The sequence below is a fragment of the Sinocyclocheilus anshuiensis genome, unplaced genomic scaffold (assembly GCF_001515605.1).
Source record: "Sinocyclocheilus anshuiensis isolate Anshui unplaced genomic scaffold, SAMN03320099.WGS_v1.1 scaffold70, whole genome shotgun sequence".
NCBI lineage: Eukaryota > Metazoa > Chordata > Actinopteri > Cypriniformes > Cyprinidae > Sinocyclocheilus > Sinocyclocheilus anshuiensis.
In genome coordinates this window covers 2157710-2174102 of record NW_015542377.1, presented here as the reverse complement: position 1 = coordinate 2174102, position 16393 = coordinate 2157710, and the positions used below count along the sequence as shown (strand labels likewise).

Below are 16393 nucleotides of genomic sequence, written 5' to 3'. Positions count from 1 at the left end.
AAAAAGCAAACGGGAATTCAATGTTTTATTATTATTATTATTGTTATTTTTTTATGTTTTAGCTACGAGTTATGTTGTAGTTTCTGGCATGCACGTTTTTAAATTTGACATCACTAATAACAGTGTATACCGACTGCTTCCTAAACAACAAACATTTTTTCTCGTTCTCGGCCTGCGTCATTTTAAGTAATCAAAATTGAGACAATTTTAAAGACATGCAGTTAGAATGATTTTTTTTTAAATATTTAAACAAAAGAATCGATTTATTTATAAGAAAATGACCATCTGTGCTCTCCCTTGTCCCGTTGTCCAGACGAGACGGTTTCCTGTGAAGCTCCTTATTTTACGCTGATCCAGATTCAGCCTTCTATTCACAAACCCAAACCGCAAGGAGGTTACAAACCCACACTTTACTGATCTCAGATCGGTTTAAAATGGACGTAGTTGTCCAAAATTATGCCAGCAGTAATATGTTCATTTTTATTCATAGTTTTGAAAAAAATATATATATTTTCTTAAACTAAAAAAATGCGCATTTAATCATACAGTTCGCGGCAGTGCTCCTTCTGTAATTTCACACAGTTTATTCTACTACCTCCTTTTGTTCAGGCAGTAGCGGGGGAATCTCAGTCGTGGAAAAAGCGCCAAGTTCTACGGCAGACGCGGTTGTGAAGTTTGTGTGTATTCAAAACGAAACTGCGTACTTGGGATTGTATTTTGCGAAAATGTAACGCGCGCATAATAAGACTCAGTAGGTAAGACCATTAAATGTAGACTATTTTTTATTACGTGACTCTGAAGTACTCTATGAAAATAAACGCGCGTTGTGTGGGTTGGGCGGCTACTCAGTTAGCCACACTGCTATATATGTGCCTTCATGCATATGAATAAAAAAATGATCAAACTAAAGAGTCTCGAGATCATATGACGCGAATATTTAACATTAAGCGATTATATATAAATGAAAGGTTGGTAGTTAAAGTCATATTCGTAGCAGAAAACGCTTCTATTACTTTCTAGGGCAAACTGAGCTTAAGGCTTTCACGCGGTACGTAGCTGATCGTGAATGTTTTGATTGAGTTTGTTTCGTTTTTTGACGTTTGCTTTGGTTTCTCTTTCATCTTCTATAGTGAATAGTCAAAATGCCCGTGCTGCATAGTGAAGGTGGAGTGGTGGCTGCAGTTAGCAGTCCTGTGAAGAAGAGCAAACTCTCTCTAAAATTCTTCCAGAAGAAGGACACCAAACGAGCCCTGGACTTCTCAGAGGCCCCGGCAGAGGACAACAGTACCGCAGAACCAGAAGAGACTAAGTATGGAATGTTGTTATTGGGCTATCAAATACAGCTTATATTCGAAAATACCATTTTTTTTTTTCCCTAATTGTTTTCACTTTTCCCCCTTAAGTCATGACCAGGTTGTGCCAGTGCCTTGCCCATCATCTCCTCTTTCTTGTGAAAAGCGTGAGAGCCTGGTCCCCTTTGTTGGGCTTAACAATTTGGGGAACACCTGCTATCTGAACAGCATCCTTCAGGTATTACTGTTCAGCTTCCCCACTGTTCATGTATTGTTCAGGAGACTCTGTTCTTAAGGCAGGACAACACAAGTGAATAGGGTGAAATTTTAACCAATATATAAAATCATAATGAATGAATCATAGTTGTTTTGCATTACAGGTTTTCTGAAATGTTATGTTCAAATATGTAAATTATCCTATATCTGATTAAATATGCACTCATTTACATTCATATCCAGAACATAAATCTGTTCAAAATTGTTACATTTAATTTTGTTTACATAAAGGTTTTTACAGAGGGGATTTTGGATATGTCTTTTTATCTTTCTATAATCCATAAAAATACTGGAATATCAAACAGCATATATATATATATAGTCAATACTTGTGTGATTTATGTATTTTTATGCTTATCAGAGTATCATATTTTTATCTTAGTATTATATGCAGATTGTTTCAAATCGCTTCTGAAATCAAGTCACTCAATTCAGTTTGGCGGCAGACAGCGAGGCTTTAAAAACAGAGCGCATATGTTTGTTTTTTTCTACTCTGTAATCATGCAGGCAAAGTGAACCTCAATTATCTCACCCTAAACATGGGTTACAAGGCTAATAATAAAATATAGTGTTGATTATCCACCTGCTAAATTATGTAGATGTGTTCAGCCTTGAACACAACAGCATATATATATATATACACACACACACACACACACACACACACACACACACACAAAACATTACAGTAGTTTGGATCCTATTCAATTTTGAATAGGTTTAAAAGTTTTACCCTTCTTACAAATTTCAGGTCTTATATTACTGTCCTGGTTTTAAAGAGGCCATCAAATGTTTGTGTCAGTTGGCTAAGCTGAAAGACAAACAGCAAGAAGATGGTGCCAAAAATGAGGTTGGTCAATTTAATCTTTTAAGAGGCATTTTCCTTTGTGTCACTTATGCATGTAAATATATATCAGTACTAATTTATTTGAGCTTTTGCCTTCAGGTAGAAGATTTAGAATACCGTTTTTTTTTAAATAGGGGGAAAAAATCTTTTATATCACAGGCAGTGAAGTTCTTAAAGGGGTGGTTCACTGTTTTTTTTCTAGGCTTGATTGTGTTTATGGGGTGCAGTCTAACATGTTAATGCTTCGTTTTTTTAAAAAACGCATTATTTTTTCACATAATTTACCTTTATTCCACACCGCTCTGTCCCTTCTCTGAGAAATGTGCTGATCATTTCCTTCTTTTATGAAGCCCCTCCCTCAGAAATACGCGATGGGCCCTGATTGGTTAGCTAGCCCAGTGTGTTGTGATTGGCTCAACCGTATCTAGTGCGCGCGTCCCGCCCCTCACCTCGGTGGCATGTGCTCCAGTTGTATTGTAAACAACAGCGTCGTTAATATCGCTTATCAGTTTGAGCCCGATTGAGAAGCAGAGGATATTATTGAAGAGGATCGTGCAGAACCTGTGCAAGCACGGCTTTTAATGGTAGGCCTATGTTTTTTGTTTGTTGTTGTCTCATACTTTTAGATACTCTGTTTTTTGTAAACGCTACTGCTTATGTTAGCTTTTAATATACAGTTTTATTCTGATTAAAGCTTTAATACAGTACGACAACTGCACGTGCTTTTATGTTTAACGCTTCTCATAGCTATGTGAAAATAAGTGTATAATTTGAACAGTTCATTGCTGAGCTGAATGAGAGAGAGAGCGAGAGAGAGAGAGATGCAGAGCGTGTGCAGAGCAGGGGAACGCGAGGAACAGTATTGAGAACCACTGCTTTAGAACCTTGATTTTGAAACTTGTGAATCCATTAGAATCGTTAGAAGACAGAATTGCGATTCATATATATATATATATATATGTATATATGTATATATATATGAATAGATTTTAACGTGCACCCCTAGTTTCCTCTTCTCTAAAGCAGCGCAGCATGGCCTCGCCCCATTTGTTGCCTTTTCCCGAGGGCGGGTGTAACAACGTTTGTAGATAGGGAAGAAGGAGGTGGGAACCGGCGAACATTTAAATTAGATTTTAATCAAATAAACAAACACGAAATGAAAGTAAAGCGGCAGCCCCTCGCGGACGACTGCCGCACACAAAACACAAAATAAAGTCCAGGCCTGGTCCTCTCTCGTCCAACACTGTCGTCACTCCTCCTTTTATCCTTCCGGAGCTCCTCCGTGGGACTCGAGACTGGTGAGTGGCACAGGTGTCGCGCATTAGCATTTCCTCCACTGGCCTCGCTCCGTTCCCACGGCTCTCGGCCCCGCCCCTCTTGTCACAGCGGGGTTTATCTGGGTTTGTGACGTAAAAGACGATATCTCTGTTTGCATTGAAATTTCATCTTCGTAACTTTGCAGTAGTGTTGTCAAAAGACCCGGTATTTCGGTACTAAGTCGGTACTGAAAAAATGAAAGCGTTACGGTACCAGGTTTTCTTAAGTACCGGTGGTACCGAGTACCCGGTCAACCTGGTTCTTGATGCGCTATCCGAAAGCTATCCTCTTCATAAAAGCACTGAGACATGGCGACCTCAAAAGGAGGAAACACAGCAAATTAACAAAACACCTTAAAGACCGACACCTGGATCAAATGAAAGTTCAAGCAGGTAAGTTTCAATTTAATTTTTAATATTTAGAGCTTCTGTTAAATATTATTCCATATTTTAATTTGAATGTCGGATTGAAATAAACATCTCCATTAGCGTAGTTAATCGTTAGCATAAATGCGGCTAAGAATAAAGTTTCTTTGTTAACTATTTAATGCTCCTATAACTTATTAGTTTATCAGTCCATCAGAAAAACAGTTCTGGGCTTCATTTATTTATTTATTTTTAGTTAGTTAGTTAGTTGTTATTCTTGGCTGGATAACTCTAGCAGGTTTTAAAAGCCCTTTAAAATTGAATATGAACGCAATTTGGATTAAATAAAAGAGTATGGTCAAATAAAACATATTTTATCTCCTGTATAGTTTGGTAACACTTTTAAATAAGATACCATTCATTAACATGATTCCATGCATTATCTAACATCAACTTAGAGTGAGTGAACAATATATTTTTACAACATTAATTACTCTTTGTGAATGTTATTTAATACAAACATACAAATTGTGCATTAAATAATGCTAACAGATAAAACATTTGATTTTAAAAATATATTAGTAACGGCTAACGCTAATATAATGAGCATTAGAATGAAGTTTCTTTGTTAACTATTTAATGCTCCTATAACTTTTATTAGTTTAAAAATAACAGGAGGACATAATGGTATTTACTATTTTTACACACCAGAGGCTTTGTAAAAGTTAAAAGTTCAAGCAGGTAAGTTTCAATTTAATTTTTAATATGTAGAGCTTCTGTTATGAATGTTATTCCATATTTTAATTTGCATGTCGGATTGAAATAAACGTCGCCATTAGCGTAGTTAATCGTTAGCATAAATGCGGCTAACGCTAATATAATGAGCATTAGAATGAAACTTATTTGTTAACTATTTAATGCTCTTATAACTTTTATTAGTTTAAAAATAACAGGAGGACATAATGGTATTTACTATTTTTACACACCAGAGGCTTTTAAATGACCTGTGTATCCAAAATATGTGTATTAGATAATGTACAAATGTATGGTTAACAGTGTTTGTCATATCAGTCCATCAGAAAAACAGTTCTGGGCATCATTTATTTATTTATTTATTTTTAGTTAGTTAGTTAGTTGTTATTGTTGGCTGGATAACTCTAGCAGGTTTTAAAAGCCCTTTAAAATTAAATACGTTTGGATTACAAACACAGTTTGGATTAAATAAAAGTACAGTCAAATTTTATCTCCTGTATAGACTTTACAATGACTTCATGTTATTATCTAACATCAGCTTACAGTGAGTGAACAATATATATTTTTACAATATTAATGAATGTTTCCGAATGTTATTTAATACAAACCTACCGTTAAGTAACTTGTGCATTGTTTTACTTAGTTGTTTTTGACGTATCTGACCGAACTACAAACTTTCCAGTGATGTCTGTGAGAAAGGTATATTCACTCGACAAGCTTGTGCGTCTGCGCCGCTGCGCGCTCAATCCACTCTGCGCTCTTTGTTTATCAGCTCGCGCCCATCAGCTATACAGGCGTTAATACTGAATGTTTAACATTATATTCATTGCATATATATACTTCGTAGACATCCTTAATCTCTTATAACTCCATTCTGCTGTCTGTTGTTCTGTTGTCGGTGTTTCTTTGTCTGAATATGGCACTGATCACATGCTGTGTGGTATCGGCGTTTGGTATCGGGGCATTTTAACGAGTACGAGTACAGAAGCTCAATATCGGGCCCGATACCGATACCAGTATCGGTATCGGTGCATCCCTACACTTAATACATGTAATCTTATCTAAATGTATTATACAAGCTGAGGTTTGTTATTCACTGAAAAGTTATATTTTAGCTGGTGTCAATGATCTATTGATATTGCTTTACTTAAGTATATTATATTTCCTTTTACAGCTGCAGGCTGAGGAAGATCATGAACCACCCCAGCAAACTCTAAAACAGACAACAGTTGTTTTTCAGCAGCAGCAGAAATATGACAAAAACCTTTGGGTGAAACTTGTTTACTTTTTTCATACTTTTATTATTTGTGGAAAAACTTGAAACACAATTTTAAATAAGTATATAGAATGGCATTGATTTTGTACATTTTATTTTTGTTTAACGTTGTTAATAAAAATAATGTTGTTTCAATTAGCATGTTTTTGTGTTTTGCTTTGGTACCGAAATTGGTACCGAGAACTGTGGATTTTCACTGGTATTGGTACCGAATACTGAAATTTTGGTACCATGACAACACTACTTTGCAGATATTGTTTATGCTCAAACAGCAACATTACACACTAACTAACGTTAAAAAAAGTGAAATCGCAATCAACCACCCCTTTAAATGAAAGATAGGAAAGAAGATTTTTTCTTCTTCCCCTCCTCTATGTGAGCAGGTCTCATTCAGTATTAGTATTTCTTGATCAATTGCTGTGAAATTGTATTGTTCTACTGTAAATATTTATGTTGTATTGTCTTTTGTGAGAGCCGCATATTGAAACAAGTCACTGAAACAAAATTTCCCCAAGGGGATGAATAAAGTTACTAACTAATAGTTTCCATTTAGTGAAAAAAAAAAAAGCTAATTGGGTAAATGTACAGAATAATTTGTCATGTTAAAATTGTTGCCTTTATTATAATTGATTGCATTAAACATTGCATGTTTTTATGTTATCAGGGGGACACTGGTGAGAACACCCTACCTGTTCCCATGGAGCTGCTGAGTAGTTTCCACAGCCTCATCTCTTCTGTGGAACAGCTGCAATCCAGCTTCCTGCTTAACACGGAAAAATACAGTGACGGAGAGCTTGCCACACCACCTCGCAAGCTGCTTAACACACTCAGGTAATACTGTGGGCCAGAGCATCATTCAGGAGCATTGAAAAGACATTTAAACCTCTCAGGGAGTTTTTTTAGGGAATCTTTTTTTTTTCTTTAATGAGTTTCATGAGTTTCCAAACAAACCTGTTTGATCTCTCCATTGCAGGCAGCTTAATCCAATGTATGAGGGTTACTTGCAGCATGATGCACAGGAGGTGCTGCAGTGCATCCTTGCTAACATCCAGGAGGCCTGTGACAATATCAAAAAAGAGCAAACAGACAACCAGAAGGACAGCACAATAAGTAATGGAATGGGGGAGTCCACCCACGAGGATGATGGGAGCTCCGATGGCCAGTTGAGCGGAAAGAGAAAGAGTGACACGGAAGCAGGCAATGCTAAGAAAAAGCCAAAATCTCAAAGCAAATCAAAGAAAAATGAGGAAAATGTGCCTATGACCCGCTCAAAACGAAAGTCCTCCAGTGACATAACCACAGAGAGTTCTGACCAGAGGAATGGAACAGAGGAGCAAGAAAAAGAGCAAGAGAAGGACAGAGGGAGCACCACAGAGGAGGAGAAGAATGACAGTACCCTAAAAGAGGTGGGCAAGAGGACAAGGAGAGGGAAGCTGGGCTGGTTGAAGCCATCTGGGAAGCAGCCTAGCATCTTCTCGAAGTTCCGCAGCATGGGGCGAATTACTTCACATGTGGGAGGGAGAGGAGAGACCAAGGAGAAATCAGATTGTAGTGTCCAAGAGAAGCAGGAGAAGGATACCTCTGAGAATGAGAGCAGAACTCAAGAAGTTAAACAGAGTCTGGGAAAGAATAAGGGTAAATAACTTACACAAAATTGTGATCAAATCCTCTCTAGTGAGTTTTTTTTTTTTTAAGTAATGCAGATATTATACAATTAAATGATAGCAAATAAATATTCAACATTTAAATATTTATTTTACTAATTATTTGACAATATAAATGTGTTCTATTAACTGGCCAAATGTATATTTTGGAACTGAGATTGTAAATGTAAACTGAGAAATTACAAAAGTTAACTGCAATGAACCAATGAGCTGCAATGAAACATCTAGCTTTTAAAATTGTATTTATTTTTGTAATTTGAACGGAGCCCTGCACATAACATGTGGACAAAAATATATTTATTGTGGCTACGAATGAAGAATTTCTCCCCTAATTTTAGTTAAATCGTGGCCACGAACTGAGAATTTGTTCCCACAACCTAATGAATTCCCTCGCTGTAGTAAATCGTGGCCACATTGTACCAATTTGTTCTCTTGTTTTGATTTAATTAAAAACTATGGAAAAAAATTGTACAACGTAGCCACAATTTACTGAAACGAGGGAACAAATTCTTAATTTGGGACCACATTAATATATATACACATATATGTGGGGCTCTGTAAATTTGTGATCAATAACTTGTATAACTAAAGAATTTGTCAATGTTGTGTAATTAGAGCAATCAGGCCTGGATGTGCTGAAGTGGATGTTCCAGGGTCAGCTGGTGCTGCGGACACGCTGCCTGGAATGTGAGTGTTTCACAGAGCGGAGAGAGGACTTTCAAGACATCAGCGTACCTGTGCAAGAGGACGAGAACAGCTCCTCCGACTCCAGTTCTGAGAGTAAGTACATTAGCTGCGTTTCCACTGTTGGTCCAAAAGCGGGCGTGCTAGTGCGTGCCAGGGCCAGTCGCATTTCCACTGTCACTTCTGGGGCTTGATCGTGCCTCGTCGGTGCTTCCTCGGGGCCAACAGCCCGGGTTTTTTGGCCCGACGAAAACCTTGGGCCAGCTGGGGCTAGAGGAGTGGTTATGAGCAAAGGCGGAGTTTCTCTGCATCTGGAGAGCGTCAGCGCCGCGGATAATTTCAGAAAGTTAACAGCTAACACCAACATTAAAGACTTTTAAAATAATTTTAGTTCAAAACTCACTTTCAGACAGCAGTGAGTGTTTGAAATAACTTGATCCGATGTGGATTATGATTACCATACAAGGCAGAAATATTTATTATTAAACATTTTAATATACACTACCAGTCAAAAGATTTTAAACAGTAAGATGTTTTTTAAAGAATTCTCTTCTGCTCACCAAGCCTGCATTTATTACTAGCAGTAATACTGTGAAATATGTTTACTATTTAAAATTCTTTTAAATTTGAATATATTTTTATATATTCTATTTTAATTATATAAATTAATACTTTTATTTAGCAAGGATCCTTTAAATTTATCAAAAGTGATGATAAAGACATTTATAATGTTACAAAATATTTCTATTTCAGATAAATGTTGCATTGAAATCAGAAAGTTATTTTAAATAGTAAAAATATTTAGCTGTACTTTGGACTAAATAAATGCAGGCTTGGCGAGCAGAAGAGACTTCTGCATAAAAAAAAAAACATAAAAAAATCTTATGGTTCAAAAACTTTTGACTGGTAGCGTATGTGTATTTACAATATAATATATTTAATATACCAATTTGATATTAAAAGAAAACAATGCAATCGACACAAACGTTATGAGGCAGTTACATTCAAATGCGGATTTGCTCTATTTTGGTCGTGCTACCATAGACATCAATGTTTCTATCTGAATTATAAACTTTCATGCCAGTATTTCTGTGATAATATGAATGACTGTACGACAGAAATAATACTGTGTAGTTGAAAAGACTGTTTGTGAAGCTGTTTCTTAACCAAACATGGTAACTGCTCTCTGTGTGTCAGCGCAGTGCGAATGCAGATTTGAATGATCCGGTAAGAGTTTGTCAAAGGTTTAATAGACACAGGAGAATCGTTGTCATTTAGAAATGAGATCGTGTGGTTGTCTGAATCGAGATCGCGATCTTTTAACGATTAATCGTGCAGCTCTAACGTTACTTCAATCAGGATTTTTAGACATTTATTCAGGGCCTGAATTTCATTTTTGAAAATGGGGGAAATTCCCCTCTTAGGACTGAGGACTCAGAGACTGAGACGGTGCCGCTGCACGTCATGCCAAACCTCTCACAGCAGCGTCATCAGCTTGAGATCGTTTTTTTGAGATCGGCCTTTTTAGGGACCAAATCAATTATCACAACGTGATTATCGGCCGATAGTGATCGGTAGCCGATCAATCGGAGCACCCCTACAATCATGTATTTATTTAGTAACATTTTATCTGTCATAAGTCTGGTCTCGAGAGTTTAGCTCCACGAATGTCATAAAAATATAATAATGGTTTTTGTTCGGGAACTTTTATAAAAATATAGAAATGATAATTCTTTCTAAATGTGATGTATATACTGTGACTACAAATAAACAGACTAGACTGAATAAGTAGATAGGCTATGTTCATACCGCTTTATTTCTGTGTGACTAATTTTCAGTCCTGATCAATTAATTCATTATGATCAATGTATCACTTATTGTAAGACATCGATGCTTTTGGATTTAAATCTTTTAACAAAGCATGCAAACAAATGGCTGCTTTTATCATGTTCGTTTTGTGATCGCGCTAGTTCCAGTGACTTATTTCTTATTTAGTTTTCTGATAAGTTCTTTATTGGTGAAATGATGGGGTTGCGTGACGTTGTTCCTGAGAGACGGCGTGTAAAGGCGTTTAAAGCACTGGCTCGCACTGGCCCAGCAGTGGAAAAGCGGCTATTGACAGTGTTTGAATCCATCTGTGTTTGTCTATCAGTCAACACTCTCGGATGCTGGTTAGATAATTTTATAACGGTATCCTCCTTTTTCAGTTTCTCCAGATCCCAAGCCTGAGCTGAAAACTCTAAAGTGGGCCATATCTCAATTTGCATCTGTGGAGCGGATTGTGGGTCAAGATAAATATTTCTGTGAGACCTGTCATCACTACACAGAAGCTGAGAGAAGTCTTTTGTTTGACAAAACACCAGAAGTCATCACAATCCACCTGAAATGCTTTGCTGCCAATGGCTCTGAGTATGTATCATCTTCTGATTTTAATGCTTCATTCCGATCTTTCAACTATGGAAGCCCTGTAGGACACAGTAAATTGCCCCCCTGAGTCTGTTTACATTGTTTATTACAGCAGAAGGAAAAAAAATAAAGAAAACATTAAGACTCAGAGAAATCAGGGTGAAAATGTTTAGGATTTAGCATTTCTTACAAGAAGAAAAACTAAAATCAATGTGCCCCCCAATGGCCAAAGCTGGTAACTTGAAACCAATTTTTATTGCCCACCTTTTTTTGTTACAACAGAAAAAGTTAGAAAAACAACTTGAGGCAAAATATTTTATTCAGTCTTGTTAAAGTTACCAATGTGCATTAAGAAGTTGGTAAAATCATCTTCACTCTTTAGGATGGACCCTTATGCTGGCCTTTCCAAGGTGAATACTCCTCTGCAGACCCCTCTCAAACTTGCTCTGCATGAGTGGTGCACTCAGCCTGATTCTCCAGACCAGAGCCATTACTACGAGCTCTTTGCCGTGGTCATGCACAGTGGAGTAACCATCAGCAGTGGTCACTACACCACTTACATCCGCATGATGGATCTCCATCGCACCACTCTCAGGCTTCAGTCTCAGGATGAAGAGCAAGACCGAGACCGAGAAGAAGACATGAAACCTAAGAAAGAAGAGGTACCTCAAACAGAGTACGATGACGGTGAGGTGTCTTTCAGCTTGTCTGGCAGGGGGCGAAATGTGGCCAGAGCCAGCGCAACAAGCATGTCCAGCAAATCGGGAAGCAAAAGGTGCTCTGAGGGTGTTGGGCTTTTAGGAGGACAGAGGAGCGTCACCAGTTATGAGCTCAGCAACAGCAGTCAAACCAATCCAGAGAAGGCTTCCAGCTTAGCCAGTCGTGCCACTGGTTCTCTGCTTCAGAATGCAGTGAAGAAACCGACCGAGGAAGAGGGAGTTGATGCTATGGGCGACAGGACCCAGGTGAATTTTGACCTCGCTCTGCGAAACCTTTTGGACTTTGAGGGAAAGTGGATGCTGTTTGATGACTCTGAAGTGAGACTCTTTGAAGAAGAGGACTTCCTCAGAGCCTGTTCCCCCGAGACATGCTCCACCTCTACACCATACCTGCTCTTCTACAAGAGAGTCTCTCGGTAAAAACAGCCGATTGGATATGGAAACTCCACTCAATTACTAAGTTTTACTGGTAAGACATGAAAGTACGTTTGCAGGTAACTGGAAAAGCAAGTCGAGATGTGTTAATAGTCTATATGTACGTTTGTGTAACAAGTGTCAGTCAGTGAAAAGCCGATGTGAATCTTTCAAGGCAATGACATTTGTTGCCATTTTTTGTGTCTATTACTGTTTTTGTACTTTACTCTCTCTTCTTGTTCAGTGAGTTCATGTCATCTGCTTTTCAGTGACCCTCATGCAAATGCACCTTGGCACTTATTGTAGTGCATATTACAGTTTTCCTATACTTTCAAGCATTCCATAGAAGCTCTATGATATAGCACAAAATGATTTCTTGTGCACTGAAATTTTATATATTTTTTAATTGTTTTGTCTCATATGATTTCACATTTTTGATGTCCCTGTTTTGGAAGGTATTATTAATAGCTTACAAAACCAAAGTAGATTTCACGTTGATCTCTTAATTTTTTTTATTTTTTTAATACTAGATGGCACAGCCAATGTGTTTTGTTTCCCCGCTGCAGACTATTTGCACACAGATAATCAAATTTAGTTTTAAAGGTGGTCAACCTCACAAGTACAGTGTGTATTAATTGCCTATAAATGACCACAGGGATAAAAGTGACCTATTTTTCTAGTTTTATAGTTTATCAGCCATACCTCAGTCCAGTCTAAGAAGCTTTTCTTTCCCATGTTGTGAGAAGGCCCTGCCATTACAGTAAGATCTCTATGAGCAATAAATAAGAATTCACAAGAATCTCTTACGTTCTGTGGTGTTCTGTTGTATATTTGAGGCAGGGAAAATGTAAATATTTTTCTATTACCAGGTAATGTAGATTCTTACCACATTAAAACACCAACATATAAAAATAAAAGTCTTTTGGTGCAGTTTCTTTAACAACACACTGGAATGGCTATTAAGAGTATTTATTTAGTCAAATATTTAAAGTAAACAAAAGGTACATAATGCTGAAAAAAAAAATCATCACCTTTTTTGCTTTTTCCGTGAGGATTAAATAAACTCTTGTATTAAAAATGCACTGGGATGAAGTTAATAAAAATTAAATAGTGCACACAGTAATTGAATACATGTTTGACACATTGTATGCTAAATTCATCAGTTCTTATGATCATGTAACAGGCCATTTTGTAAACTAATACAAAATTGGAATGATGTACCAAACGTCTTAACACTTATCTCTCTTTTTTTTTTTTTTTTTTACTTTATGGCAGAAACACTGATATTGTGAGGAGGATTGATATATACAAATAAATAAAACCGCATTTGTTCTTTTTATTTCTTCAGTCTTCACACATCTAGCTTGCGAAGGCTCATTCTGCTAAAAGAGTCTCTGAAAGAAAAAGAAAAACTTTAATGTTATAAAAGGATTAAAAAATATTCCTGAGGAAACAAAACTTTAATGGTCAACAACAGTTTTTTTTTAAATATGCTCGCGAACAACTTGACTACCTTCTTAAGCTGTCCTTTTGCTGCTTGTTAAAACGGAAAAAAAGAAATTAAGTACATTTAAAACACCTTTTTTGGAAAATGATGTAACACGAAGTTTATCCATGTGTCAAACATTATGAGCAACCAACTAATCATACATTGCTGTTGACGTATTTCACAAAATAGACCAGGCTATGAAGGCCCATTTCCTGACTTGTAGTTTTATCATTCACAAGGCCTCAATTCAATTTGATTCAATGATGGAATTTCTATTAATTCTGCAATATTTGCGTTACAATTTAAATGACAATTTTGCTTTGATATTAAAGAAACTCTTAACAAATGTGTGCTTTACAGTGAACCGTTTGATGATGTATTGCTAAAATATTAATGGCCCATTGATTCAAATATTAAGACTTGAGGGGGCAGCTCCCACCATTATTCATTCATTCAAACGTTAGTTTGGTAAACCAAGTTCCTGCAGTAAGCTAGTTTATCGGGCACAAGGTGACGTATACAGGACATTCTTAACAGCTTTTGACATAATTTTAATTGTCTGACCTGTGTGAGTTGACCTGTAACACAGGTTTGTAGAGCTGTGGGATCTTCCTGTTAATGAGAGGCTGCAGAGCTTCTTTCAATCTGTGGTAGTTCCTCTCCAGCTCCCTCTGATACTCTTTCTGGTCTGGACCAATCAGACTCTTATTTTTGCGAAGGGCATCTTCACATCTAGGGGGGGTTATTGAAGGTTACAGGGTTTAATTAAAGTCCCTTGAAGGGAAATCAGTTCAAATGTCACATGGCATTTTTCCATGTAGGCAATTCCAAGTTCTGATTGTATTACTGACCACTGTATTATTACCATTTAACAATTAAAATAACTTGTCATACAACCATACAAAAGCAGCAACATTTACATGGACTGCAATAAACCAGTTCTTTTTGGGATAATAGTTGACCTGTATACATACTGTAATATTTCATGATTAATGTGATGTAAAAAGTCACTAGGGTTAGTAGTTAATTAATGTTAATGTAGTGCGAGAGCATCTGGAAACAAACCTCTTTGTGAAGTCTTTGAAGCACAGTCGTAGTTTATTATGGTGCCTGTAGAGTTTAGGATCGCTAGGGATCTCAGACAGAAACACCTGGGCCACCTCGAGAGGGCCCTGTTGAGAAGTATAATACATGCATTGGTTAGAATCATTCAAATTATTTACTCATTTCACCACTGACTCTTTCATCACGCAGTTTGCACTGATACTTGGCTGTGCAGTAATGCCCAAATGGATACACACACACAGTACTGTGCAAAAGTCTTAGGCCATAAGTATTTTTACAAACATTAAAAAAATCTATCTTTTGCTGTAGTGTATCAGTAGGAAATCTGTTTACATTTCCAAACATTCCTTTTGCCATTAATTGTAATAATCCAGTGAGATTTTTGTAAGCACAAGGAGTCTTGACAACAGCCAGTGCTCCACACAGAGATCTGATCTCAACATCATCCATTCTGTCTGGAATGAGACAGAAGAAACTAAATCTAGAAGAACTGTGGCAACATCTCCAAAGACGCTTCAAGAAACCTATCTGCAAAGCTACCTGAAAAACTATGTGGACATGTACTTAGGAATTATAATTTATATCTTTAATTTTGTATTATTTATATAATATGCTAATATAATTTATATATATATATATATATATATATTCGTAAGGTTAAGGAAAGATATTAATACATTACTATTCACTTTTCTATATATATGTGTGTGTGTTTTAAGTATTTAAGTAACTACATTATTCAAATAATGGGCACTACTACATGGCAATGAAATATAATACACATTCTGGGGGTTGAATTTCCAGATAATGAGTTATGTACCATTACTGTGTCATTAAAATGCTCAAATTTATCCAGGAGACAACAGTGATACTGCATATGTATTATTAAGTGAACAGGCTCAACTAGTCACCTGGTTAACAGTGGTGCCAACAGACCCCTGCAGAACCATCTGTAACATTTTGGCATCAGATGGGTCCTGATGAGTTGCAAAAGCCAGCTCCTGTGTCTTCTTCTGCATATCCTCAATGGCTACTTCAATTGGCGTGGAGATGATCTGAAAAGCAAATAGTAATATATTAATATCTTTCCTTAACCTTACAAAAACACTGCGGCATTCAGTGTTATTGTTAACTAAAACCAAAACTATAAAAAAAAAAATAATAATAATTAATTGAAATAAAGCTGAAGTCAAATTATATAAATATTTGCTGAAATATTTATATTTTTATAAATTAAATTACTACTTTTTTATAAATTAAAATACTAAAATTGAAATAAAAATAAAGCTAAATAGAATATATATATATATGACAAATGCACAAAACAAAATTACAACAACTCTAAAATTAAAATAACAACTGGGGAGGGGGGGGAGCTGAAATTGAACATAACTAATACTAAAATGACACTGAGCATTAATTTGTTATACCATGGTACTAAATGAACAAGTACACTTATATTCCATGATCTATTTAAACGATCTTGATACTTGTCATGTAATTTCCAACTAGCATGAATACCCAAAGAGGCTTTCACAAAGCATGTGCGTTTGAGTTACCTCCTCTTTGTGGATGATGTTGATGCGGGTTTTGATGTAGGGGAAAGCGTGGGAGGTAGTGAGATTGGTCTTTCGTTTGAACTGTTCATGCAGGTCACCGTGAGCTCTTCCATCGAGTGTGAACGGCGTGCAGTAGACGAAGCGGCGCAGGTTGTAATTCTTGTCGAAGTACGTGATGCGGTCCTTCATTTCATAAGTGTCAAAGTATGGCTCAACATATGTGATCTGAATGAAGGCCTGTATGGGGGGGGGGGGGGGGGGGTGGCT

At 36.8% G+C, this 16393-nt stretch overlaps 2 protein-coding genes across 3 annotated transcripts in view; one reads left to right on the top strand and one right to left on the bottom strand.

Moving 5' to 3' along the window:
• The first annotated feature begins 633 nt into the window (after positions 1 to 633).
• usp1 (ubiquitin specific peptidase 1) lies at positions 634 to 13178 on the top strand. Of its 2 annotated transcripts, none has more exons than XM_016491422.1 (9): positions 634 to 755; positions 1131 to 1309; positions 1404 to 1530; positions 2320 to 2418; positions 6791 to 6957; positions 7100 to 7761; positions 8406 to 8570; positions 10682 to 10883; positions 11263 to 13178. In XM_016491422.1, the coding sequence occupies exons 2-9, from the start codon at positions 1143 to 1145 to the stop codon at positions 12017 to 12019; spliced, it is 2346 nt and encodes a 781-aa protein (XP_016346908.1). In that variant the 5' UTR covers positions 634 to 755; positions 1131 to 1142; the 3' UTR covers positions 12020 to 13178. The 2 variants fall into 2 exon arrangements, with proteins under 2 accessions (XP_016346908.1, XP_016346910.1); XM_016491424.1 differs by lacking the exon at positions 634 to 755 and adding an exon at positions 782 to 1048.
• An 80-nt stretch (positions 13179 to 13258) lies between these two features.
• The window catches only part of LOC107692429 (dedicator of cytokinesis protein 7-like), a 51176-nt gene continuing 48041 nt past the window's right edge, over positions 13259 to 16393 (bottom strand). Inside the window, exons 47-51 of the mRNA XM_016491477.1 lie at positions 16127 to 16363; positions 15479 to 15622; positions 14568 to 14674; positions 14067 to 14234; positions 13259 to 13407 (exon numbers count right to left, since the gene is read on the bottom strand). Of these exons, the coding sequence (XP_016346963.1) occupies positions 13365 to 13407; positions 14067 to 14234; positions 14568 to 14674; positions 15479 to 15622; positions 16127 to 16363 (699 nt within the window). The 3' untranslated portion in view covers positions 13259 to 13364. The remainder of the gene's footprint in view (positions 13408 to 14066; positions 14235 to 14567; positions 14675 to 15478; positions 15623 to 16126; positions 16364 to 16393) is intronic.